The 27,852-nt window shown below is 43.4% G+C and overlaps 2 protein-coding genes across 3 annotated transcripts in view; both read right to left on the bottom strand.

Moving 5' to 3' along the window:
* Positions 1–19,181, bottom strand: CREG2 (cellular repressor of E1A stimulated genes 2). 2 transcript variants are annotated; one of them, XR_007510196.1, is made up of 5 exons: positions 18,768–19,181; positions 16,652–16,821; positions 5,461–5,574; positions 3,085–3,655; positions 1–1,708 (listed from the first exon to the last, which is right to left on the bottom strand). XR_007510196.1 is itself a non-coding variant. In XM_049834324.1 (4 exons), exons 1-4 carry the CDS (start codon positions 19,179–19,181, stop codon positions 3,508–3,510), a joined length of 846 nt encoding a protein of 281 aa, XP_049690281.1. In that variant the 3' UTR covers positions 1–3,507. The 2 variants fall into 2 exon arrangements, 1 of the variants encoding a protein (XP_049690281.1); XM_049834324.1 differs by having other exon boundaries at positions 1–3,655.
* A 6,103-nt stretch (positions 19,182–25,284) lies between these two features.
* RFX8 (regulatory factor X8) overlaps positions 25,285–27,852 on the bottom strand; it is a 28,701-nt gene continuing 26,133 nt past the window's right edge. The window contains exon 15 of the mRNA XM_049834351.1: positions 25,285–25,544. Within this exon, the coding sequence (XP_049690308.1) occupies positions 25,285–25,544 (260 nt within the window). The remainder of the gene's footprint in view (positions 25,545–27,852) is intronic.

Here is a 27,852-nt window from a genome sequence, read left to right as displayed (position 1 = left end):
TTTCTACTTTGCAATTTCTTTTATTTGCATTTCTTCTCGATAGGCATTTTGTTAACAACATTCGGTATCTTTAGGAATCAAAATACATTGCAAATTGCAATACACATCCAGAAACGAGACAGGTTGCATTTCATCCACCAAAGTGATGAAAATTTCATCAGGGACAGAGCATTCTTTGGTTAAATAAGAACAGTAGTCCAAACTAGCTGTGCTTAAATCCTGTACATGCATTACGTTTGCACAAATTAGCAACAAGTGAGAACCCCAGTTTAGAACTTTGTCTTCCTTTTTTCAGCAAGTATACAGACATGACTAAATGCATCTCTTAAATATTGCAAAACCACAGTCAAAGTTTTAAATAATACATGTTGCACAACAAGCTTTTTGGAGGAAGCTACAGAAATAAATACAGAACACATGGAAATAAATTACATATCAGCTAGTGGAAATGCTTCATAAATTCCTAAGTGCTTATCACGACCTTTTATAAAAATGTTTATTTGATCTAATACTTAAAGCACAACAAATAAATAGGATTTTTGCTATTGACTTGAACTGAAGCAAGATCGGAATGTTTACAGTCTCAGGGAACTATGATTTTATTGTGCTATCTCAATAAGACTCTTTGGGTTAAAAGCTTTTAACAAACATCACTTACCACGTGATGAACAATATCACTTGAGACATTTGTCAATTTAAAGAAAAATTGGAAGTAGTATATAATTAATAATTTAAAGACCAATTAAGCAAACTACTACCGCCTCCCCTTCTTTCGCTCCAGAAAATTCCAGTCAAAACCTGCAGGTCATGTTTTTGATGAATTTCTACAGACCTTCATGGACTTTTATGGTAGCTATTCCTTGGGAGAAGGAAGCATGAAATGAGAACAGGTGATTTAAGACTGCACTTCTTCATGAAGCCCCTTTTGTCACTTTACATGCCCTCACCATTTCATGTTTTGAGGTTCTGTCAAGAGCCTCACAGCAGGGCCATACAGCAAAGCTTCTTGATGAATGTGTCAATTTACAACATAGAAGCTACTCCAATTAATCTAGGTGTGCAGGGAGACGGCCTATAGCAAGTAAGGTATTGTAAATTCAAAACCTTTCTTAGGGCACACTAACTTCTTAAACAGTTAAAGCTCTACTGAACATGGTTGATACAACCCCTTACTGCTTTAAGGCAAGAGTGTTAATAAGGTAACGGATAGGACATAGGACCATGTCACTGTTACCAGGCTGTCTAAGGATGTAAGTGAAATTGAGAGTATAACAACAGCAGCATTTCTAAAATTCTTCCTCTCTTCTTCAGCTTGTTTAAACATTAAGCTGGTCACTAGATGTGCTTAATCTCTGTGTGTGTGTTTAAGGGCAGGGGAGAGAATAGGCAGTTCAGGTTTCTCTGTGAATAGTAGTGAACTGGGATAATGAAACATGCAATTAAAGTTGCACAGAAACATTAGATCTGTAGAGAGTCCCTTACAGGATCTAGTACTCTGCCTGTTGAACTCAGTTTTAAAAGTCCCATTAATCCTAATGGGCAAAGTATCAGATCCACAGTGGACAAAGACCTCCATGGCAAAACGATATGAATCGAGGAGGATTTCACTTGATGGTATTCTATGAATCTGTCCTGGATGGACTGTTTTGCTTCAGTACTACACAGTGCAAGATTCGGGGGCAAACTCAAATGGGAAAATGCTGTTCACCTGCCAAGAAAAAAGAAAAAAAGGAAATAGATTCAAGCAGGACACTTCCTCCTTTTCTGTAATTACCTCTGCAAAAGATCTGCACTGCTGACAGAGTCTCTGGCAATGAAACAAGAAGGAAAAAAAAGCTTAGCGAGCGTCTAAACAAAGTTTTCCCCTGAATTTGTCTTCAATTCTTACAGAATATCAGGAACAGTAGTGATGCCCAGAGCCTTGAACTCACCAAAGAACTAAGTGGCCCCTGGTAGTTAAACCAGCACAGTGCCCAGCTCTGCTCCAGGAATGACTCCCTCTCGCCCTGCCTGAACCAAAATAAGCTCAGCTACACTTAATTGGCTTCCATCTGGTCATAGCTCACACAGCTGTGGCTGAGCTCTGCCTGGGGATTAACCTGTACAAGCTCAGGTCACTTGCCCAGGGACCCAGGCTCCTCCTCAGCCCAGCCGTGGTATGGGCTGGCGTCCAGAGCTCCGGTGCCCTCCCAGGGCTGCTGGAAGACCTTCCCCACAGGCACAGAAACCCCATCTCAACGTGTCTCTTTCTTAATGTAACAGGGAGAACAGCCGTATAATTTGCAAACTGTGTAATGACTTGGCTGGTTAGCCATGGGACCTTTTTTTCCTGTGATACCCTTAGGAACTGTGGAATAAGTTTACCAGGACCTCTAAAGAAAGGGCTGAAGGTGAATAAAATACCTTTGAATTCCTTTGGTATTATCACAAGATGGCTATTCATAATGTGTTTGCAACAAAGTTTGCATTTTCCACACCAAGAAAATGAGTTTTTCATGGCCTGAAATATCTACCTATCTTTAGGATTTTTTTAAAAAATAAATGCATGAACAAGCCCTTTAAAACTTGGTGAGGGAACAGAGTTAAGGGACTGGCTCCACCCCTAGATGAGTTAGTGATGGTTTACAAACATCAGTTGCACAAATGAGTTAAAAATAAAGTGGTGGCTGGAGAAGAGATGCAAAAAAATCAGGACTACAGGCTATTAAAAATACTTTTCCTGTCTCATAACAGGAACTGGCTAGCTGAGAACATTTACTTAAATTCTTCTTATGAGAATGTTTATACTTGTATTAGGATAATCCTTGGGGGGCTGATTTGGTTTTGGCCCTTAAGGTGTTTAACCAGCTTTGTGTCAGTGAGAGACAAGTTATATTGGAGCCATGTTGTTTGAGCTGCTTGCATTTTTTTTATACTAAAAGAGAGAATTTCTACTCAATTTTCAAGTGAAATATCAAATTATCTAATTAGAGAAAAGCACATGTAAAAATACAAGTTAGCAAACAAGGGCAGCTTTAGCAAAATATTTTTTTAAAACTTAAATATCTAAATTTGCAGCTATTAAGTTTCTCTTAGAGTACTTACAAATCAAGGGAGACCAAGCAGCAGTAATACCTCCACAATGCATAGAAGGTTCTGAGTAGGCAATTTGCTTTTTCTGTAAATCAGAACATTATATTTAGCACATACAGTAGTTTCCCTGTGGGTGCACAGCAATAGAAGTCAAAACAAACAAATACAAAGCATTTTTAAGCAGCATTTAAGATGATGCATTGCCTGTTTGAAATGACAAGTTTGTACATTGCAGGTTAGGGCTAGTATCCTCTTCTTCTTTGTAATTTGAAAGTCTGTGTTGGTTTATTTTCATTCTGCTCCATGTGAGACAGGGCTATTTTGAAGCCTTTGGGGGGGGAAAAAAAAAATCACTGTAAAGTAACCATCCAGCATGAAATTTTTAAAGTGTTTGGAAAGAAAACTCGGAAGATCTCTATCTGGAAGCCCATTCAATCATCCTTTACTTGGAACTGCTTTTAAATACTCTTCTACTGCAATGGCAGAAACTTCTCCATACCAGCTTTGAAGCCAGATGTGCTCAATGTTCATTTTCATGAAGAACCACTCATAGCTACGAGGCCACTTTCTTACCACCGGGTGCCTGGAAGGACAAAGAAAAAATAATTAAAAGATGTGCCAAAGCATATGCATCGTCTGCTTTTTTACTTCAGCCTAGTGTGCTCCGCCAGAGTGAAACCTGAGATCTGAGAACCACCGCCATTTGTCTTTTTTGCCCTCCTTTGCAGTAAGGTTTATGATCTTCTACACCCCAGTCTGGCAAGAACTGCAGCGAAAGCAGCCAGCGAACACTACCTTCCCCTGCTGCAGAACCCCGTCTCTAAAGGCAGATGCTGTTTGGTCTGCAAGTAAGTCAAAAACAGCTAGAGGAGATTCTCTGAAGGTGTGTCAGGGTTGTGCTTGCATCTTTTCAAGGGAAACGGTGTTCTGAAACTACTACGTCCTTGGTAGCAGTTGTTGCGGTACGGCAGGAGAGCTGATAAACCTGGCTAGCAGGCAGAGCACAGCATCCTTGAGCTGTTGCCTGCTAGAGCCTTCTCCTCCTCTATTTGTCTCGTTTCTTGGGTTTGCCTTTACAGCTAGCTCAAAGAGACCCTCCCTGCCAGCAATATTGGGTAGTGATGTCTGGTCCCCAAGCCCCCGCGGGTGCCTCTGCAGAGGATGCCGTGGGATGCTCAGCAGCAGCGGACGGAGCGGATATGACAGCTCGAGCGGCAGCGTTCATGGGAGCACAGGGGGAAGCGGTGCAGGTGAGGACAGGGTTGGCCCGGTCCCCCTCTGCCCCTGCAGTAGACCCTGCAGAGGAGGTGGTTGGTTGGGTTGAGCTGGGGTTTCCCACTGTTTTCTGAGTTGTTCCTTTGAGCACCCACGACTGTGGCATTGGGAAGTGGCTCCAGCTGCTGCCAGCGTTGGATGGGGTGAGCCCCAGCAGCCCTCACGTCGGTCTGGGTTTTGCTCCCTGATGGTGGAGCAGCTGCTGCCGAGGTGCTGGTGGACTCCAGCTGGCGTAGGCATCTGATTTCTGTAGTTTGTAAAAAAGGCTTGTATGCCAATATAGCCCCCGTCTATCCCTGGTCCCATTTTTGCTATTGATGGGACACCCACTGAGAGGATCCCACCCTAACCCCTTCCAGCAGGCCAGAGAGAATATCGCCTCTGGGCTGTTTTGGATCCCAGCTCATCCCAGTTTCCCAGCAGTATTGGATTGACCAGGCAGGGTACGCCTGGAGGACCATCCCCAGCAGCCTGCATGGGAGGCATGTGCCCCAGCTAAGGTTTGGGCTTTTCACGCTTGTTATTCTGAAGACCCACAGGAGGGCATGAGGGCACTGCTGGGGGGTGTATGTGTCTGGGTTGTGCTTGCATCTGTTCAAAGGAGACTGTTCGTTAAGTATTACGGCTTTGGTAGCAGTTGTCTTGGTACGTCAGGAGAGGTAATAGAACCTGTAAGCTCCACCTTGCAAATAGGTGTAAGCCCAAAGGCAGCAGAGCTCTGCTCTGTCTCTGAGTAGGGGGCTGTGGCTGAAGAGCATTACCTGTCCTAAGGTGGGGAGGAACCATTAAAGGTAACAAATACACCCTGGATTTACAGAATCTCTCCTCAGAGCCAGGTGAAATATTTTCATAATCCCCCGATTATAAACCATGTGCTTTACCGGAGTCCAATATTGACTAATTGCATTTCCATATTTCATTACCTCAAGAGTCAAAAGGAGGTTGCACAGCTCTGCCTGTCGTTCCAAGCCACACAGGAGCCAACATGCTTCGTGGCCCCAAAGTAAAGATCAGGCTTGTTACTTCTCAGATTTTCCGTACCAAACAGCCACATCCGTATATTTGTCTCAAACCTGCGGGTTGCACTCTACTACGTGCCTGTTACATACAGACCTGGAAAACATTGCTTGCTTGGCAAATTCCACTTCCTCCGGAGGGACCGTGACCATCTGTCCCGTGAGAGTCAGCCTGGCGCACCTTGGATCCTCCGGATCGATTACATTTTTTCTGTGCACAAAGAAAAATGCTCACGTGTAATAGCTTGGTTTCTTTGTTAAGGGTTTTGGAGAAATACGAACTCCTTGCAGGTCTTTTCTGCACCCAGCTATAACATCTGGGGGGGGCTCTTGAAGGAATACTCACCTGAAGCAGATCTCTGCTGTAGATATTTGCTTAATCTTAATTTATGCTCTCAAAAACTAGATGAATGTATCTTAGATTGTAAAAAATGTGAAAATGGCAGTTTTCCCAGATATATGTACAGACCTAAATTCAGGATTCAGAAAAGAACTAGCGAGATGGTTAGTCTGTGCCTATGCCTACAAAATAAGCATGCATACGTGTAGTTGTGCATAAAACCTAAGGTCTTTTCCTTGTGCCTATCATAGAAACTCAGTCCTTGTTCATTTTTACCCATTTTTCAACTGCTTGACATCAAAGAGACAAGTAAGATCTATTAAAAAAAATTATCCCACTGCCTTCATCCCTCAGACCAAGACAAGGAAGGCACTTGTTGCTTTTTGGCTCTTTCTATACAGTAATAATAAATAACTCCCATTAGTAGCTGTGGGGCAATTGCTGACCATGACATATACAGTACAAGGATATAAATCATAAGTCAATTGACCAGTCGCAAAAAAAAAGCTGTATGAAGTGACTGCAAAGGCCGGATCCTGGCAAGTGCTGAGCAGCCCCAAGTCCCATTGCTAGCAGTTTGAGTCTGCTCAGCATCTCAACAGGACTGTCTCCCCACATAAGAACATAAGCCTGAAAAACTACATCAGGAAATGAAGACTGTATTTCTTCTTCTGTGTTTTAATTGGAAGCAGCAAGTCACAGTAAATTAAATCTCATCTGTGTGTGATTTTACTTAAAGATCTTGGCTTGAGCCCTTTAGCCTTAGCTGTGTGCAATCTGCAATGGCTTTTTTTTTTTTTGTTTGTTCTAATTCTCAATATGTGTCTATTGCATGCAGGAAACATATGGGCATCCTCCTGCAGCTAATTTAACACCTGCAGATTCCCCACAGATGGTTATGAAAGATTGTGTAGCTCACTGGATAAAGTATCTGCTTTTATAGATAGGGCCATGAACAGAGATACGTAAGGAAGTGTAGTGGGCTGATTGATATTCAGCTATGCCCAGTAAGCACTTGGCACTGTCTGTAGCCTGAGCTCCAAAGAGCCATTTGCAGTCACATCATCTCTGGGATGTTTTTTTCAGCATCCTGTTCGGTCTGGAGCAGCAGTTGTCTGAAGGGGGTATTCAGCTTAATGACCTCTGGACAAACTCCACTCCTACTCTTTTTCTTCCACCACGCTTTCTGCATGGGAGGAAGGACAGCTGCCAAAGATCAAGCTCAAACTTTCTGTTCACATCAATAAATAATGGTCTGATTTTCTCTAGTACTTTTTTTTTTTTTTTAATTTTGAAGTAATAAATGGGTGGTGTTCTGAGCACCTGAAAATCTGCATTCCCTGCCCTGGCACTGGGTTTCTTTCTATCAGTGTATATTCAGCATATAAACTTGTCTACCTGGTCACCTTGGCACACTGTAGATCCTCAACGCTAACTCCTGCTGCATGCTGAAGATGGTGTTTCCCAGCTGGTCTACAGTGCCCTGGGAGCATTCTATCCCTAAGCAGCACAGCTCCATGCCCTGGGGACACCTGTAGTTCCTGGCATTTCTTTTGCGAAGGCTTCAGGTGTTGTGTGGCTGTTCAGTGCCCATGGCCCAAGGAGAAGCTCACCCACCAAAACACAAATAAATATAAGCAAATACAGCGTATATAGCTGCAGAGAGAGGAATCCCACAGACAAAGGGTTTCAGCTGAGGACCTGCATGTCCAGCAGCCGGGGCAGTGCGGATTCACATTCCTCCGAGTGTTGGCCCTGGGTAGCAGAGTCCTGAAGTCCATTTGAAGTGATCTCCTGATCTATTGTTATCTTTTGTGCTTCATCTCAATACTGTATCAACACCCTCTACCTATGTTTATATAATTAACTTTATGATTCTTAAAAATACAGAAGGGAAGGGACTTCTCACTAGCAAAATTTCAGTTCAGAATATTGCTTTAAACTAATACCGTGTATCTGTGCTTATGAAACCATTTCCTCTATGGCCGAACAGTATCATGAAACAACTGAAGAGCCAGGAAGAGCAGGCATATTTGCAAGTGCCTTTCTTGGGTATAGCTCCTAGGCAAGATGTTGTTAAATACTTTCAGAGATGAATTAGAAAGGAATTGTTATTAAAGGATGTCTGCATTTCACAGAGTGGATCAAGGCGATAGATTTGGGCGTGATCAGGAGCAGTGAGAGATTTTGGTCCGACACCTTCTGAAATTACAATTATTTGATCTTTTTGTGCAAGTATATGTTTATTCTAAAAGTGTACTCGCTGATTTTGAGTAGGCAATAGACCTGACGTTGCTGTGGTTAAGCAGTGAATCCTGCCTTGCCTTTGCTGAGATGGTTTTGCCTGATAGGACTAGTGTCAGATGTGACTCTTCCCCGATTTACAGGAAAAACTGCTCTCCACATATTTGCCTGACAACAAACCCCACACACTGTACATCCATATCTGGAATAGTTTTATTTCATTTTTTTTCCCTGGCTCCTTCTTCTGTTTGCAGTTTTATGTATGTTCTCGTGAGTCACGGTGTTACACTGACACACACAATACTATCTTCCCAGTAAAAGGTTTTCAAACTGAATTTTGCACATTGGAATAATATACTGGAGGGTCAGCTTGTTTTTTTGGGAAATGAGGCAGACAAATAATGTTGAGATTATGTTAGATGGAGTTTTGGAAGAGCTGAACAGGACAATGATACATTTGAGTTCAGTACGCTGTGTTACTGCCTTGTTGGCTTTGCTTTTAGCACTGCCTCTTACCGTAGGTTTTCTGTTTCAGAATAGGAACCTTGTATTCTAATCTTACATTAGCACTGGTATTTTCTTTATCAAAGGAGCCGTTCATATGCTGAAGTAAATCTGTTTCTGCATCGGTTTTGGCATAGTAGTTCCCTAATAATGTGTGATTACTTTTATACTCTTTAAACCATCAAAAATCACTAAACTTAGAGCTACCACCTCTAATTCCACTGGGAACAGGTCTTGAATTTTCAGTGGTGTGACCACTGCAACTAATGTAAATGCAGGCTTTGCTTCCTAGAAGGAAAGGGATATAGCCAGGGATATATCTCATATTTTAAAGATAATAAAGATAATAATCTAAAGATAATACAGAGATACCAGGGATAAATACGTATATTTACTAAAATATTCCTCCCTCACATCTGTAGAGGTCTAGTCACGCATTCACTAGTCACTTCTTGCCTTCTGTATAAATAAACACATACTCAGCTCTCAGTCCTTGGGTTCCTTTTATCTTTGTTGGCACAAGAACAAGGAGGTGCAGCGGAGTGGCTTTATATAACATTTGTGTGCTGCTGACTGGGGGCGAGGGGGAGGCAGAGCCGGGGGAGGGAAGGCATGCTGGTGACACTGTCCCTCTGTCAAGGAAACTGAGGTGGATTCTCAGGCCCTGTCTTTACCAGAATCAGGTCCTCTGTCTCCCTGGAGAGGATTTCATGAAGGCTAGGATAAAATATGAACTGAGGGGAAGAGAAAGCAGGGAACTGTGAAGGAGACCAAGCAATAGGGAACATGTTTTTGGGTTTTTTTGTGTGCATGTGCTTATTTAAAATACATACACCTTGTTGCAGAAATTGAGGGGAGCCAGATTAAAATGGAAGAAGATTCAGTTTATGCATTTTCTAAGAACACAGTGCATTAAGAGAGATCATCTTAATTATTCATCTGATTTGTGAAGAGAGAAGAATTGATTGTCTCTGTTCCTCTGCTTAGAGTGAGCAAACTAGGTATGCAGAGTTTGACCCAGTCCAGGCAGTTGTCTCTTCCAAGCACGTGAGATGAGAGCGTGAGCTGCATTCATGTACAAAGGTGCCAGCTTTACTGAGCTTAAGGAGAAGTCTCTGTCCAAGTGAAATACGTTTCCCAACAGCGATGCAATGCTGTGGAGCGCACTGCTGATGAACACGTCCCACTTATTTTACTGCATACCACTTCTGCACTTTTCTGGGTCATGGTTCAAGTGTGGTTCAGGGTAAGGAGTGCCACCGACTCATTAAATTGTTTACTACATTAGCCATCTCTTGGATTTTAATTAGAAGGTTCCTATACAACAACTAGCCAAGTCCAGATCTGATGAACTCATAGTTCAGGCCGATGCGGTTATATTGGCACACAAGATGATGGTGTTGGGACTTTGTTAGGATTCTCTTTTGCAGTTGAGAACTCTCCTTTGACTGATGATGCTCTATCTCCTGGTTTCTGACCAAAAGTACCCCTGAGTATTATGTTCATTCTCAGCCTCTACAGTCCGTTAGTGAGGTGAAGCAGATCTGGCACAGATCAGCAGTAAAGGCAAAAATGGGAGTTTGGGAGGCACTTGGGAACGAAAGCCAGATGTCTCCAAGAAGGAATTGGTAGGAGGGAGGCAGGAGGGTTCAGTAACGCTCCAGGGCCTGGGGGAGGAAGCAGGGGTCTGTGGAAGGGAATCTCTCTCTTCTTCTTCTTCTTTTTCCCCAGCCTCCTTTTCCCACAGAGGAGCTGCCATCTTCTCCTCCAGCCCCCTGAGGAAACAGGACCCTCCATCCTCCCTGTCAGGATCCATAAATCCTTCCCATCTCCCCTGAACACCGTTCTCCCTGCCCTGTGAGAAAGCACTGCTTCTGCCCCTCTACTTCTTGAGCAGAATGGAAGAGAAAAGAAGTTGGGAAAAGAGCTTTCTCCTATTGCAGAAAAGGATAAGCCAGCAAGCCAAGAAGAAAGCCCCAGCGAACAGTTTTCCTACATTTTGTTTCTTCTTTAGAGCACGCAGCTCAGGTGTGGCATAGGGGCAATGACTGCCTCCACACATCCTGACCTCTGCTCTAGCGGCAGCAGCAGCCGTACAAAGCCATGCAATTAGGACGTGGGGACTGGCTGCTGGAGCAGCTCGTCCCTGTCACCTCCCACGGACACCAGGTAGGCACCCTGTCACCCTGCGCAGGGCTCCTTTTCGCCTAGCCCCAAACTGGGCACGAGGTGAAGACTCAGAGTTATTTTCTAGTATATACAATACATCATAGGATTTTTTGTCCCCTGAAATCTACAGAAAGGAAGGGAGGAAATGCTATGTCCTCAGAGAAGTATTGTAAAGTGCTTATCATTTTGATTCATAAATGTGATTAATTTTGAAAAGCAAGTTATCCTCCTCCTACCTTTCATTTGCTCACCACTAACTACCAGAGTCTCTGAAGCAGAAAGAATGTATTGGTGCTGCTAATCTGCATGGCATGAACGTCACACAAAATCTCTGCTGAAAGCAATTTCATAATCTGAAAAGCTGTTGCTGGCCTTCAGCTGGATACGGCTGGGCAGTTTTGCCCTGCCCTGCTCTGATTTTGACAAGAATTTCTTTATCAGTTGTGTTTGAGAGCCAGTAAAAATAGTTAAAAGACATCTTTGCTTTTGCTTTTGGAAAAGCAGTCTTCTGTTCTGAGTCTGAAGTCAGGCTTGGGAGCTAAAGAATATTGGTATAATGGCTCTCCTGCATCCAAGTGAGAGTGTATCCATAGTATACCTGTTTTCGTGTTTTAAATCATTTCACTCTTCTAGATGATGATCCTTCCTAGAATGTTTTAATTAGAATTTGTTAAGTGAAGTCAGTCTATCTTCATTGACAATCACACCTCATTTCTTTAGCTGAACTCTGTGTTTCAGACAGGAAACTTTTATATAGTTTCACCACAGACAATTCACAGGGGAAAAAAATGAATCAGAGCATCAACTATTTCTGTAAACAGAGTCAGAGAAACATATACTAGTTTGCTAGACAGGGGTTTTGGGAAGTTGGTTATTTAAGAATACAGGAAAAAAAATAGTAATTTAGAGCTATATTGTGTGCATTGGGTCATGATGATAGTAGGTTTCATATTTGGCTTTCTAATTTGGTATCTTCCTGATTTTTTAAATACAGATTTTTCAGGAACAGCTACTGACATAATTATTTGCATATGACTAAAAAGAGCCAATATAAATACCAGAACGAGAAATGTGTCTGTGCAACAGAACCAGGAGGTGGATCTCAAAAAGTGAGAGATGTCTGGATTCAGCCTTTGTCTTCTGCATGCATCATTTCTCTTCATGTGAAGGTGCAGTGCCAAAGTCCTTTGTTATATTCCTCCTCATATTAACAGACGGTGACTCTACAAACCCGGAGGCAGCTATATGTTGGATGGCCAAATAACACCTCAAAAGTTGTGTCTGCCACCCATGGCAGGCTTATCATCTCTCAGGATCGCCCCGGAATGAAGTCGGCAGTTTATGCGCGCTGCCGATCCACCACGCGGAAGGGACCTCAACCCACCGAATCACTCTCCTCTTCCCATGGCCTGGTGGCATACAGAAGCACTGGAGATGCTCAGCGCTTCCCGTCAGCCTTTTCAATGCAGAGTTTAGGAAACCATCCTCCAAACTAATAGCAAAGGAAAACAAACACATGGACTGACCCCAAAGTCCATTGCTTTTCTTTCTTTCTTTTTTCCCTTGTGTGAAAACCAGTTCATGGCAGCCGTGTAACTGCTCCTGCTCTAAGAAAGCTGCAGTTGGTCCCTACGAGTGTGCTGAACCTGATGTCAAGGAGGCGACACACGTTTAAAATTAATTGCCTGTTTTCCAGACTGCAGCTGTAATGAGGCAGGCCCAGGAGCTTACTTGGAAAGGGAGATCCTCTGAGCCGCCTGTGTGTTGGGAAATGCGTTTAGAACAATAGCTGCTCTATTCTTTAATGTCAGGCTCGGTCTCTCTCCCTCTGAAAGCTATAAGAATGGGACTCAATCTTTTCAGCTTGTCTGTGGCACAGACATGCCAGCTTAGTCTATTTATAGCCCTGAACCATTTAATTTCTCTTGCCTCTATTACCCATTTATCAGCCTTCAGATAGGATGCAGTGTAGTTACTAACGAACGCTTTCTGTAGCCTGGCCATCAGCGAGCCTTCTCAGAGCAGTGCAGCCTGTCTCCTCTGGGAAATGGCAATCTCTAGGTCAGAGAGGAGGACTCCAGACTGTAACTGCAACATTATAATGTCTTGCAATTAGTGTCTATTCAGATGCATCGCAGCTCTCTTTTTTTCATTATTAAATGTTATTTCTCTTATTAGTTCAGGCTTTTCAAATTTTCTCTCCAGCTGATTAAATATTAAGGCTCGAGCACCAAAAAGGTCACTCTCTATTCCTCACATCCCTGAAAGTGAAAATATTTATTGTCAAAGTTTGGAACTTGAGTCTGTTCTGAAACAAACCAAATGAAATTCACTACTAAATAAATTTAATATCAAACTGATGCACATGCACACAAGTCACTTGATACTCATTAGATACAAGAAGACTATTGAAATGTCAGCTATGTTTTCTTTCTAAAGGCCAAAGATTTCTTTTGCTTGCAATAGGTCAGAAGCATTTTTCAGGAGAGTGCCAAACACTCCCAGGAGCATTGACTACAGGGATCGACCAGCTTTCACATTTATTTTAATTCTTGCAACTCAGAGTAGGTTAGTAATGAATTTCTAATAAAATTCCACATGAAAACAAGCTACAAATACATCGCTGGCATACAAGGACATGAACTTTCTCATGGAGAACGTTATTCATTTAGCTATTTTGTATAATTATTTTGAAGCCAAAACAATTCATGATGCTCTTGACCAAGAGAACTTCTGGTATTAAAACCATCTATAAATGACACTTTCCTTTGCAAAACCTCACAGACACCATTTTAATGCTAACAGGATCTGATCTCACTATAGTGAGAGTAAAGAAGAGGAAGAAGAAACCTGCTATACAAAACCTGAGCCACCACATAAAGCTCTGCACTAAGAATGCTGCATGCTATTTGCATCCAGCACTGGATCCAGTGCTGCAGGCAGTGCTGGGACAGGTCACCCCAAGCACTGGCAGCAGGACCCAGACACGCTTATTGTTTTATTTACTGTCGTGTTGCCCACAGAAGCCCTTTCTGTGGGGTAATGGTAGAATAGTATGTAGGGCTGCAGTTTAAGATGTTGCTAGTTTAAAATGTAAAAATCACTCCTGGGTAGTTTTAAACGTAAATTAATTTCTGACCCTGGTTACAGGGGGAAGGGAAAGAAGGAAGTTAAAGTCCCAGTGCCCACATGCTTCCTGGCTACGAGACGGCCCCAAAGCTTGCTCACATTTTACCAGTTATCATCAAAAACACAAACTGCAGCTCAACAAATGTCCCAGCTTTTCATTTTCCGTATTGCTTGTTCTTTGCACTAATGCCAGCCAACTTCTGTTCCAGATGAGAACTCCAGAAATAATGAAAAGCAAACTGAATGTAAGAACAAAATAAATAATGCAAGGAGCACTGATCAGACTCTCAATCCATGTACTCAATTCAGTAGTAAGCTCAACATTTAGAGTATGGTTACGTGCTAAAATGAGGATGTCCAATTTTCTTGCCACCTTCCCCTTTCCCCTCTCCTTTGCACTCCTCTGGCTCTTGGGGAGCTGACTCGAGTTACTAACCCAGCAGAAATCTCACCCAGGAAAAAAATAAAAAAAGGAAGAGGTTTCTGCTGTGTTACTGAGCTAAAATAGGCCCACCATATGGTCAGCTGAAGGGAGGGATGTGACTGCATGGCCAGGAGCAGCAGTGGCCATGGAAAGAAAAGGAGGACTGGCAGAAAACCTTATTCTCATCATCGGGTTAATTTTCTTCACATTTATGTTTCAACTCAGGGTCAGGCAAAGCCCAGAGCTGATGTGGGAGAGAGGGATGGGGGGACACCACGCAACTGGTGGTGGGGAGGGAGAGTAGGGATGTGTCAACTGGTAATTAGTTTGGCCTAAGCTGTCTTGGAAATCCAAGTTTAGCAACTTGGCGGTGCCCAGAGAGCTCTTCTCACCAGAGAGCACAGTCTCAGGAGGGGACTAGAGAGTCGGGTGGCAGAATCCAGGTTGCCCTGGCTGCAAGGCAAACAGCAGCACCTTCTGGCACACGGAACAAAAGGGTAGTGGTTTGGTTTGGAAATTAATAGTTACTTAATAGAAAACCAGCAAATAAATAATTCTCGAAGGCTTGTGATGAATATGAATTTTGTATTTCTACAAATCATGCAGCATTTCTCTTTTGTTGGTGAATTGGCACTTCCCAAACAGGTAAATCAGGCAGCGACCTTGCTGAAACATAAAAGGCAAAGACTTTCAAGAGTGGCTGTTTCAAGTCAAGGATGAAAGGCCACACTTAAGTGCCTAAATGGGTGTGTAGTTTTCAGAAGCGCTCAACACCAGCAGTTATCATCAATGGAAGCTGCTCTGAGCCTTGAGCCTCTGAAAATAGGGCATTGGGTAGGTGCTGGGACACAGGACTTAACATACATTTTTAAGCACTTGGTCTAGATATTCAGCTCACTATTTGATTGAATAAAAAAGCTTAGAAAGCAGGAATAAGCTCCGTTAGCCTGTTACAAAAGAACTGATACATTTATTTATTAAATGATTAATTGAAAATATTTAATGAAATAATTTTAAGGAACAAGCAGAACCATTGTTAACTTCACCACTCTGTTGACCTTCTCAAGCATTCAAAGCTGAATTATCTTAACAAATGTTGCGATGGAAGGTTCCTATCAGATGTTTGATGTTGCAAGAGGAAGCCATGATTTCCATTCCTTGGGAACGGGATGTCAGCCTGAAATCACTCACACAGCTTAGGACTAAGAAACATGTTATTTTGACACCATGTAGCTCTTAAGAAAACAGTATATTCTGGAGGCAAATACAGACAAGTGTAACACTAATGTGCTTTGTATTTGCCATTCACTGCTTTTTCCAGTGTTGTTCTCAACTAGCGGGCTTGAGAGGCGGGACGATACCCAGGGCAGTCCCCAGCTGGGGAAATCTGGGATCCAGTTCTTAAGATAAACCTCTCCTCCCCCAAATAGGACCTTAAGTTGGGGTAAAAACTTCAATGCCATTTCTTTCTGAAGCAGCCTGTAATTTCCAGTTCTCTCTCTCTCTCTCTCTCTCTGGAACATCAGGTAAGATCTGCTTTGGTAACAGAGTCCTGTCTGACACAATTTCGGTGTCATGCACCTCGTCACGTAAAGAGGCCTTTGGAAATAACACTTCACACAAGGGTGACCCAGCCAAGTTTGCCACATGTTTGACTGCAAACAAACATATGGCAGAGATACGTCTTTTTCAAGGAGACGAGCACGGAGGGGAAAACTGAATCATCTTCGAGTTTACATACATACATTTTACACACGTAAAGCTTTGGGACTTATTCATTGTATGTATGATTAGGAAGAAGTCAACTCACTGCTATCTCTGGAGAGACAAACCTGGGGCTGGCTGTAGATCAGTAAATCTCAGAGCCAGCTTCCTTTATGTGGGAATCGTTTACCAACTGTTTATGATCTACAAGGTGCCAAAAATTTGTGATATCATACTCAATTGTACCCTCTGAAGAGGTGGAAATTAGATTGAGTGGCATGGTCCTGAGCATGTAATTTGTGAACTGGGAGGCTGAGATCCTCTTACAGACCCTGGAGAGCTAGAGCCCTGTCAACGCAACCAGCAGGACATCCAGAGCTGCTCAGCAGAGCAAGGGCGTCTGCTTTACCCCGACTTGGACAGCCCTTGAAATTCTATGGACTTTATTGACTAGATCACCATAGCCTATAATGGGATCTTGAACACCTAGATTTTATCTGGCGCCGCCAATAAGAGATTAAAATTTAGGTGCGTTAATGTGCGAGCTGAAAGCCACTGCAGCTGTTGGTGTTACAACATACTTCAGTGACGCTTCTGCTTTTCTTTACCATGCTTTACTGGGGCAACTTACTGCAAAACAAACCTAAGGAGGAGCTTGTAGCTGATGGTGAGAGCCAAAAATAAATGCAGGATATGAAGGTGGGGACCCAGCATTTTGTTCTGATGACTCTGTTCCCACTGAAGGTGGTAGTAGGAGGATAAACCTCTTGTTACCTGCAGAAATTTCCATCTGCCTCTGGCAGGGTCAGAGAAGCCACAGGATTCTTCAGGAGATCTGCCACAGTGTTATCCTTTGGCGTCACGTAGAAAAAAGGGATTCCGGTGCTGTTATTGACGGGACCATCGCTGAGAAGTAAGCAGTTCCCATAGGGCATACCTTGGATCTGCAAAATAGAAAGAAGCAACTGGTTACATCTTTGCACATAGGGGGTTTACAATGTCGGGATTCCCTCAAGGGCACTAGCAGAGAGGACAGTAATCCCCAACTGCTCAGTCTCCCACTTGCAGTTGTCATCGTGAGACAGACCTTCTTCTAAATTAGATCTATCATTCTTCTACGAAAACAGATCTCTCCTCTATTTCTTCTTTCCAGTCCTGGCCATGACACTATAGAGAACATTTTCTCTTCCACTGAGCTTAAAGGAACTACCAAATTAAAAATGTTTAAGTGCATTAAAATCAATGCTATCAATGCCGTCAGAGGAGGGACAGCAAGGAGCCAAGTTTCAAAAAGTTTTCTCCCATACACTGACCTGTGTACACACAGTGGATGTAACGCGTGCAAATATGTCCTTGCCCGGTGGTGACACACATGAATGTTCTCCATAACAATTTATACTCCTACTATGCTTTTCATCCCATTATAAATTACAATGACAGATACTTAATGAATTATTGTTTTTTCATGTCTTCAGATATTTCTTTGCTCATGGTCAATTAGATGTTAAATAGTAAAATTATCAGTCAATACATTAATCCAATGTAACTAGTAAATGCTTTCCAGCAAAATCAAATTAAGTATGAACAGTTAATAAGAAACCCTGGATGATGTTATTACCTGGATTGCATGCTTTCTGATTTTTAATGTTTATATGCCTTTAAAATTGTAATATAGTGCTTAGAGTGCTTATAAATGGTCCTTGTTAACATTCCTTAGAAGGAATGCTTTAATGAAGCTACATAAATTAGAAGCTAAAAATACTTGTTTATTATTAAGAGTTACAATGAAAAAAAAAAAAAGTAGCTGTCAGCAATATTGCAGGACACGTTTCCATTGCCTCAAATGCTCAGTCTGTCATGCATGGTTAACGTTACAGTGGATTCTCAAAAAGAACTGGGATCGCAAGCAGCATAACTCAGCATTCAGAGCAGCAACACCCCCCTCATCAATTCCCAATTTTATTATGAATCAGATTTTTCTGTATTGCTTCTGCGTTGTAACTAGAGACAGCTAACTGCAGACTATATTATGGCTGTAAGTCCACCGAGGGTTTCTGGCGAGAGCATAAACCAGACGAGTTAAGATCATACGATTTAACAGGATTTCTGACAATCTGATGTAGAATTACAGGCCTCTTGTGTGTACGTATATATTTATTTAATGGCATCTTTTTTTATCCTGTTACTTTGTGTTTCGCAACAACATAAACTGCCACTAACTCAGCCAAGCTTTCTGAAGATGAATGTGCTTCCAACTTTGTCTGGTTTTTAAACTGTAAATTAATCAATCTGCGAATACTTTCAAGAGAAAGTTAAAGCTGTCTTTTTTTTTTCTTTTGTCCGGGCGGTATTGAATGCTGTGTCTCATTCCAACCTTTCATTATAAAAAGGCAAATATTTTAAAGCTGGGAAAAAAAAAAACCCAATGACCCCCCTTCTCCAGCGCAGCCCAGCTATTTTACTTAATGTCTCTGACAGAGAAACCATCCCGGAGGCTGGCACAGCTGGCCCGCGGCGGGACGGACAGATTTAGTGGTAGCCCAGCAGGCTCTTCCTCCTCCTCCTCCTCCTCCTCCTCCTCCTCCCTCTCCCTCTCCCTCTCCCTCTCCCCCGCTCGCCGGGTGACAGCCAGAGCCCCGGGGAGGCAGAGGGGGCTCGGACCGACCCGAGGAGGGTGCCGCAAGGGAGGGAAATCCCTCTCCTCTCCGCACCCGACCTCGTCGCTCTGGTTCCGGCTTAAAAGATTTTACTTTTCCCCTTCCTCTCCGGTGTGGTTTTGCCAGCGTCCCTCCCCCCTCACAGCGCTCCGAACGGGATTTCTCCTCCCCGGAGGAGTTCGTACTGGTTTCTCCACACACACACACACACACACCCCCCACACGCCCCGTACCTTTCCGTGCCCGGCCCGCGTAGCCACGAAGCCCCAGGTGTTGTAGCGGGCGAGGAAGCGGGCGGTCCCGGCTCGGCCCGGCGCCCCGCCGCCCTCCCGTCGGTAGGAGAACATCCTGGAAGGGGCAGCCCCCTGCCCAGACCGCCTCCCCCCCCCCGGCCCGGAGCCCAGGGCCGAGTCCTCCCGGTAAGCCGAGGCCGGGTAGCTTTGTTTCCAGAGGCCTCCCGCCTCTTCCAGCAGCGCGGGCAGCGCTTCCTCGGTGGAAGAGCTATGCAGCTCATCCTCCGCCGCCGCCTCCTCCCCCTCGGGCAGCGGCCAGGACACCGAGCTGACCACCACGTACCCCCCCGCGCCTCCCCACAGCAGCGCCGCCAGCCACCACCACCACAGCGCCGGCCGCCGCCCCGCCGACATCTTCTGCCGCAGCTCCTCCCGCCCCGCCCCGCAGCACCCTCCGGCGGCCGCCGCCCGCCCCGCAGCCCCCCTCTCACCTCCCCTCCCGTGACACCCACCCAGCCACCCACCCGTGACACCGGGACACCCCCCCGGGGGACGGCCGGCCACCGGAGAGGAGGAGCGGAGCGGGGAGGAGCGGGCTGGCGTCTCGTCTGGTGAGGGGGCCGCGGGGCCCGCCTCACAGGCTCGGGGAGGGTTTTGGGGTTTTTTTCACGAAATTGTTCGCCGCGAGGCCTGCCAAAGCAGGCACACGCCAAACCGTCGAGGCAGAGGCGGCGAGAGCTCTGCGTTTGTTAGGAAAAAAACGGAGAATCCGTGAGGGAAAGCTTCGTTCAGAGCCCGGCGAGACCCCCAGCCCTAGAAGGAAGGCAGACAGACCTCATCGGGTCCCATGCTCCTGGGATTTGTTTTCATATGTAAGGACGTGGAGCTTCTCTTAAGTCCTACGTTTCCCAGTCAAGGTTTTAATTAGGCAAAGGTTTGATTGAGTGTATATCTGACTTTCCATCAGCGGCCCTGTTTAGGGAAGGCGCTTTTGCATCCTGCTCCTTTCCTGTTCTTGGCAGTAGACCCCTTCGGGAAGGCCACGCAAACTTGTAATTCTTTAAAATACATGCTTGTAAACATTCATTGCAGTTGTGCAAATTATTTAAGGAGTACAGGTTCAATAGGAGACGGGGAGGAATGCATCTCACAGGAGCCTTTGCCTTTCACAAGGTTCTCAGCCACATCTAACAGACCTCACCCTGCCCTAGCTGTGAAGAACAGATGACAAGGTCGATCTGCTGTTGGAACTTCTGCTTCATTGCTCCGTGAGAATATGCTGCATATCTAATCTAGAATGTAAACTCTTATAAATAAAAGTGGACCGGAAAATATTGAGTATTTTTAGCTTATCTTTTTCCTAGACCCCCTGCTTTGTTTTTTGTCTTCACCATAAAAACCTGAAGGACAGTGAAAACGGGTTATAATGGGCCTTAAGGCCCAAATGAATTCTTCTGACTGGGAAGATACTTCCCCGGAGTATGCAATCACTCCACCAAACTCGTAATCTTACCAGCAAGATTGAATACATGACTACCTTTTCCTTTAGCACACGGCCCTGTCTACATCTGCTGTAATACCACCCTTTTGAATATTGATTCCCACTTCAGTGCTTGAGCTGAGACAGAAGAACGTAGATGCAAGTGGAAAATAAATGTAGATCTCCAAAATCCAAATGAATGAAAGCTTGCTAAGCTCCTGACACGTGCTTTTCTCTAGTTCAGCAAATCTCCCTTCTTAAAATAACGAAGCAGTTGTTCCTTCTTGAAATAACAACCAGGCCCAGTCAACTCCCTGCAGACATGCTCTTCAAAAATATTTAAAAACCCAATCTCCCTGGTGTTTCAGGGAATATCCTCATGCAATTCGATGCACGCAAGATACAAATTTCATACTCTGTATTTACTGTTTCATACAAACTTATTCCAGGGTTTCTCCTTATAAGAGTCTTTGCTTGTACTCTGCTTATAGAACAAGTTCAAACAACCTAGTCTCTAACATAAAAAAATCAATAACATTGTATACAACGTACTTTATTTCAGTTAATAGAATTATATGTGAGATACTGACTCTTGTATCCTGCAGAAATGTGCAACAAGGCAGGAATTTCTCAAGACATAGGAATTAGTGCTAAGTTCTACATGCAATAAATATAACTTTTAAATTATGCACAGTAGACGAAAAGTGGCATTGACACAGAGTCAGTCATCTGTTCTGTAGCTTCCAGATAAATTTACCACAATGACTTCAGGTAGGCCTTCAGCTTTACTGGTGACAAAAAAATACAAGAAATAGATAAAGCCAAACCACAAATATTTCACCTTTTTCTTCTGAAGATTTATTCAAATAAAGTCAAACAACCAAATCACGTGACAACTTAAAATAACTGCGTCATTAGCACAGTTTTGCATTTATTATTTCCAGAACAAGATCTTAAATTTAAGAGAATGAAAACAGTATTTCTTAAAGTTGTATCAAATAGTATGAATGGTCTAGCACAAAGAATTGTCAAGTGAGGCTGGTTTTCTCTGAAGATTTGCTGTTCATCAGAGGCAAAAAAGTGTCTGTCCATATTTTTGAGTAAGAATGACTTCCCTTCCAACTCAAAGACCCAACTCAGTAAAAGTTTTAGTAATTCTCTCTTCCAAAATGACCTGGATGAGCTGAAAATTAGAAAGGAAACATGGAAATGTTTTGACTGTAGGAACTGTAAATTATTTGTTTCTCCCTTCAATTGAATAAGAAAGTTATCTCTGTTCTTTCCTGCTGAACCTGAGCTATTTTACAGATACCCAATCTTATTTTGCATCAATTAACCCAACAAGAGGAGATACACATTGGGTTTCCTCATAGGGTGGCAAAGGTCTGATAGGAGACCACATCGACTTTTTAATACATCATTCACACTTTATATGTCTGCTCTAAGGCCTCCTATTCTTTTTCAAAACAAATAGTCTCAGCCTGTCTCTCTCCCTGATGGGGACCGCTTTTCATCCTGAAATCCTGGCTTTCTTAAAATCAGCAGAAATTTTGCCACTGAATTTAAGCAGGGTCAAGATTTTACTCTCATTTTTTGATCATTTTAGTTAATGATTTCACTTGATCTCTGTAACCTGGATTATACAGACCACTCAGATGAACACTTATCGTTCCTTTAAGTGAAGTAGTTAACTATGTCCTTATTTTTTCTCCCTTTTTAGCAAATCAAAGTGTTTGATTTGCTCTCTGCCAACAGAGCTACGAACAGCGTAACCTCAGTCTCTCCGCTCCCTGATTTGCAGTATATTGTGTGTTACGGAGGTGTGGAATTGGATTAAAAGCTACAGCACAGTGCTCTGCAGATAAACCCACTGCAGGTGTGCAGTTTAATAGGATTTTAATTTGGTAACGAGTGAACAAAGAGAGGAAGCCTAGAATGGGATTTTCTAGATGAAAAAGTGCTATTCGTGCTGAGAGAAAGCAACTGCAAGCTCTGTGATAAGAAATAAAGATCGGGCCAATGCTCTCTGAGCTGCACTGTTATAGATTACGGCTCACTCAGAGCACCTTCGTTACTGCCACCGGTTTCAACAATTCTTAGTTCATACCACGTGCATTTGGCTATATAGCATTTCATCTGCCACGCTCCCCGTTAAGGCAGCGTGTTCAAATATTGGATTGTCTCACTCCCTGCCTTCTACATTTTTTTCATATAAAAATAATGTTTTCCTCGGGAGATGTCACCAACTTGGAATGTATTCTGTTTTCAAGAGTATTAACAATTATTTTCATGCTTTGAATTAGATTTTTAAAAAAGATTGAGAAACGTGCTGTTCTGTTCAAAATAAATGGAAAAACATGCTCTCTCTGCCGAGGAGTGTAATTTGTATTCAGCATGAATTAGGACTGGAGGACCAAAAACAGATGGGGAAGGAAGAGGAAGAATGAAGGTGGCAACTAAAAGATCATGAAGGGATCTGCTAAGCCACAGACACGTATTGATGCTGCTGTTACCAGAGCAAGGTTGGGAGATTCTTTTCTGATTTCTGTAACCAGTCCTCCCTCTCGTTTTTCCAGGGTTTCATAGCAAAACTGAGTTTTTAGCACTAATTTCAATGAGATGAGGGTGGAGGTGCGATGAACAGATTTTTTTCCCAAGCATAACAGGCTGTAGAGAAGGCATAGAAATACCTTGTGGGACAAGATTAAAAAGATACGGAGGTTGGTGGTGTTGGCAGAGGACGGAGTGGAGGATGGGAGCTGACGAAAGACACTGGGTTGCAGAGGGCTGCAGAGGCTGCATGAGGTAAAGGAGTTAAAAGGAAAAATTATGAAATATACCCGTGATGCAAAGGGCAATATGTCAGGAATGTGGTCCAGAAAACAGCAGCGTGGCTGGTGGACGCTGCTAAGGCTGCTGAGGGTTTAGATACCCCCCAGAACAAGTTGTGGCCAAAGGGGGATTAGTCAGGAGCAGGGACAGATGGTTGCTTGGGAGCATGATGATGATTTTTGGTGATAAGAAGTCACAGAACACAAATCCTCAGGCAATGGGAATCTATTCAGGTGATCTACAGAGATGGGAATACAAAGCAGTGTGTGATGGAGATGCTTCTGGCAGCTGTGTTTTTCAGCAACCTGTGGAATTAGTATTGACACCCAAAAAGAAGGAGCCTGCAACGGTTGAGGTGGGAGCTACCACCCGTTTGAAGGACACAAGTAGGCAGAAGTGCTCACTCTCTCACAGCTCCTGAAACCCTTTAGAGTGGCAGGTTCAAGTTTTTCAGCTCCCTCACAAACTGCAAACACTTGAACCACAGCATCAGCAGGCTCTTACTAGAATCTCTTTTTCATCCCACCATTATCAGCAACTTGCACATGGACTGGTAGAATGCACCAGCTGTTGGGATCATTAATCTCTAAGCTCTTCCTACACTCTCCCACTCCTTCACTGTCTCCTTCCCTCCTCCGTGCCTTCTCTCAAGTTGTCATACTCCCCATTTCATGTTTTATACCCTTCTTCTCTTACTCTGACACCCCTCATCCCTCACTCTAATCAGCCTTGCTTGGTTCTTGAGATCATGTACAAAATATGCAAAACTGATAGTCATAATTACAGGCACATCATGTATACAGACAAAACCTGGGTCAAACCCTTGTCTGCTGACACCCGCATAGGAGCGTTGGTCACAGCAGCCCATACGAAAATACGTACAGGCAGCGCAGTGAAAGAGCATAGGAAGCCGGGCAGGTACTGAGTTAGCTTTCTATTCATTTATCTCCCAATTTCTGACCATCGGTGGTTTAGATATTCCTTGCTCATAGCCTGCACCCAGCTCAGTTTGGTTTTTGAGGTTAAGGTGGTATGGCAGGATGGGTCATTAGATTACATTTGAAAAATAACGACTGTCAAACATGCCTATCACATGTATAAATCATTCTTGATTTGTCCCCTTTGTGCCTTCTTTCTCCCCTCCAATTTTCATTGTTGAGCTAGTTTTAGCAGATCTTACATTTAAAAACAGGGGTCCTCCAAGGGTCCTTGTAACTAATGAAGTTGTTTTTAAAACAGTCTGTTTCCAGTCCTGGTCCTAGTTTATGGAAGCTGAATACATCTTGGGATGTGCTGGATAAACAGTAAAATAACCATCGCAGGATGACTCTCAAAATGTAATTTTCTTTGTGAGTCTTGGTGCCATTAACTTTTGTCCAGCACTGTTTTCCAGAAAACACAATGTTCTCTAAGATTTAAGACAAGTGCTGTTATTGCATGGAAGAGAAATCTGAAAACAGCTGAATGTCTAATTTGGCTAATTCAAGCACAGAGGCTTGATCCATGTTCCCATATGTCCTTATATTTAGCCTTGCAGCCTAGGAAGACTTGGAGTCGATCTTGTTTTCTTTCCCTTATGCTAGTAAGTTTGAACCAGTGGCCTGACTGTGAGAACGTCCGGTGGAGCAGAAATGTCTCAAAGTTTTAATACTTCTGCATCTTTTGATAAAACTAACAGGTAGGTGGAGGAAAGCGAGCCTCTCGGTGCTTCCAACAGCGAAAAAAGACCACGCCATGCGCTCTCTTTTCTGATCAATAAATGCATGCGGTCTCTTTGGTCAGCAAGTCCACAAGCTGCTCCCAACCCACCAGAACAGCACTGCTCGTGCTCAGACAGTGCTTGGGGAATCTGGAGGAGCACCCAAGGACTGCTGGAAACCTAAGGAAAGACTCAGGGACCTGTGGCGTTGGGGAGGTGGGTGGTGTGGAGATGACCATCCCTCGATAGGATTGCGGGACAGGTGGGGGGCTGTGGAAGGTGCTTTGTGGCTTCACGTTTAGGTGACACTGGACACAGCTCCATGCAAACCTGGATTTCATTAGTTCTACTTTACACACATAAAACCCCCCAAACAACCACACCCCTTCTGATCCCTCCCAATTTACTCAATTTATAACTTTTCAGGGTTTTTTTTTTTTTGGTAATTTTCTTTAAAGTTAATGTTTATTTCACCTTGCTCACTGTGGCTGTGTCCACCAAACAACTCAGAACTCTGGAAAAACGTTGCTTAATCCGAAGTTACTCTGGCTCTGCATCAAAGTTACGAGAGCTGTCTGTGGAGCCGTGGCTTGAGGTTGCTCCTCTGCATAATAGCCCCAGACATGGCTGGGGTCATAAACCCACAGAACAGGGGACTCATTTTGCTTTGCGATCCAGAAACTTTCATCTCCGTCCTCCTCTATATAGGACAGGAAAATGTGAGCCACAAAATCCATGAGTAGCAAATTAAATAAATGCCAGGACCCTAGGTTTAAAGAAAAACAAAAACAATTTTAACAACCTCTTAATTTGCTTATCTCCATGATGCGTTCTTTTTTGAAGGGCTTTGTTACAGTAATGGGCTAGACAAAGTAGCAGACTAGCACTCATCAAATGACACACTTCCAAATATCACAGCAAAATAGGCACCAACTGCAGATTTTAATCATAAGCAAAAGCCTTTTCCCCTTATTTTAGCTAGTGAGGAAAGTCTCCTTGTGTTTATTCACTTTCCTGTTCAAGTTCTTCCCCATGTTCACTGCTACTACAAAGCTTATCAACAACCACGTATCATCCCCATTCTCCCCTTGGACAGATAAACCATTCCACCTCTTCCCAAGCAAACCCTCCTACAGATGTCTGTATGTCTTGTGTCTATGACATTAAATGGCCTACCTTGCAGCTTGGGGGCATAACTGCTAAAAGCCAGGATAGACTCACGGAGGCCACTGACTTTTGAATCATACCTTGGTTGAAAGCCCTTACAGTAAAGAGTCAGTCTTTTTCCATGCCATAAATCTGCATAGGAATTCATCAAGCAATTCATAACCTCTGCATCCCACAAACGTGTTTACATGGACATCAACAAGGAGATACCACAATTTACATGAATGACCAAGGTTTACAGAGCTTTAAAAATGAAAATTACTGCCACTTTTGATGTTATATGTGTCTGAGAAGCTGCTGCTTCTGCCGTTTCTCCTTTTGCGAATCTTCAAATTCTAGCAAAGTGGAAGTACTTGTTTATCTATGGGACAAGGAAAGGGACTTTTATACTTGGAGTTCAAACTATAAAGACCTGACACTAGTAGTCCATGAGTGTTTCTAACAGTCTTACAGGTGTTTTCAATATGTTCAATAAGACTAAGCATGAAACAAAAGCTACCACTCCAGTTGTCCCTTGGAATAATAGAGAGGGACACAGTTTTGAAGAGGTAGTAGGTTGAAGCAGCTTGCTTTCAAAAGAGGAACGCACAGGTCACTGTCCAGCCAGGGCGGCTCAGCTTTACATCCCTGAATGCCTCCGAAGGGAGACCAGTAAAGGAAATGGAGGTGGACAGGCTGGAGTGCCTTACAGGAGGGTAACTGCACAGTTCCTCCGATCACACTTGGGCATCACCCATGTGGAGGCTGGGCTGGAAAAAGGTACAAGTCAATCCTAAATTCAGAGGTGTGAGTATGTCAGCATATTATGTGTGCCAGATATGCCAAGCTCCAAGGCAAGGTGCACCAGACAGGAGTAAGTTTGGGTTTGGTTACTGGTGTGTGGTTTATTTTGGGGGGCAGGCAAACTGCATTAACATGACACTCACACATTTCCCTGAGTAATTTTGTCTCCTCAGTGTGGATGTTACATATTTTGACCTACAGGCTGCCCACCATTCCCGCAAGAAATGCTGAGATTTAAAAAAATTTCTGAAAAGCAATGACCCTGAGTACAGAACTTTTACACCAGATGGCTTGTTAACAAAACGGCTTCAGCTTTGGCCTCTAAAACTCAATATCCTACTGGAACAGAAGCATGGGAAAGAAGGGTTGACATTGTTAGGTCATATGGCCCAATGTCTTGAAGAACCAAAGGTATTAAGAAAGAAGATAATACTGATCAAATTAATTGGAGCATCACAGAGAAAGATTTAAAGACATTTTTAAGCTCTCTCATATGTGAGAATAAGTTAAATCTCAGTGCTACTGAAGTATAGCAGGAAGACTGTCATAAGTGGGATGCGAATATCATTTGTAACTAGTTGAAGGAAGGCTCAGCAGAGGAAGGGATGCTCTCCATCAGTTGTGTCCCCAATCACCGACAGCTGCAGAACAGGGAGGCAATTCATTAAACTCTTCTTGTGGTGGAAAGAGGGAAGAGGATTTCATCATTGTGGGGAATTTCAATAAACATTATGCTTCCAGTGCTGTTCTTGGAATTAATTCTTAATTTCCTCATGCCCAAAATATTGCATGTAACATTGGAGAGTTTTGTGCAGAACTCCTCTGGAGAGAGAGAAAGGAATGATTATTTTATTATCACTGTAATGCAACAGCTGATGGACAAGGGATCCTGCTGTGCTATGTTCCTCGCAGACACAGAACAAAACTGTGATCCCGCTCCAGAGAGTTTTCAATCTAAATATAAGGCAAAAGGTAGCAGCTAGATGCAGAAAAGGGGTGCTCACATACATGCACAAACACAGACATTAGCAGGGGTAAAATACTGAAGAATACAAAAGGCAACAACCTTAACACACCCCTTTGTTATGTCTTTGTAGGAAACACATGAAAGCACGGTTTTGAAG

Source organism: Accipiter gentilis, chromosome 31, assembly GCF_929443795.1.
Source record: "Accipiter gentilis chromosome 31, bAccGen1.1, whole genome shotgun sequence".
Lineage (NCBI taxonomy): Eukaryota > Metazoa > Chordata > Aves > Accipitriformes > Accipitridae > Astur > Astur gentilis.
Note: the sequence above shows the minus strand (reverse complement) of the source record. Positions and strands in the feature narration are given on the sequence as shown.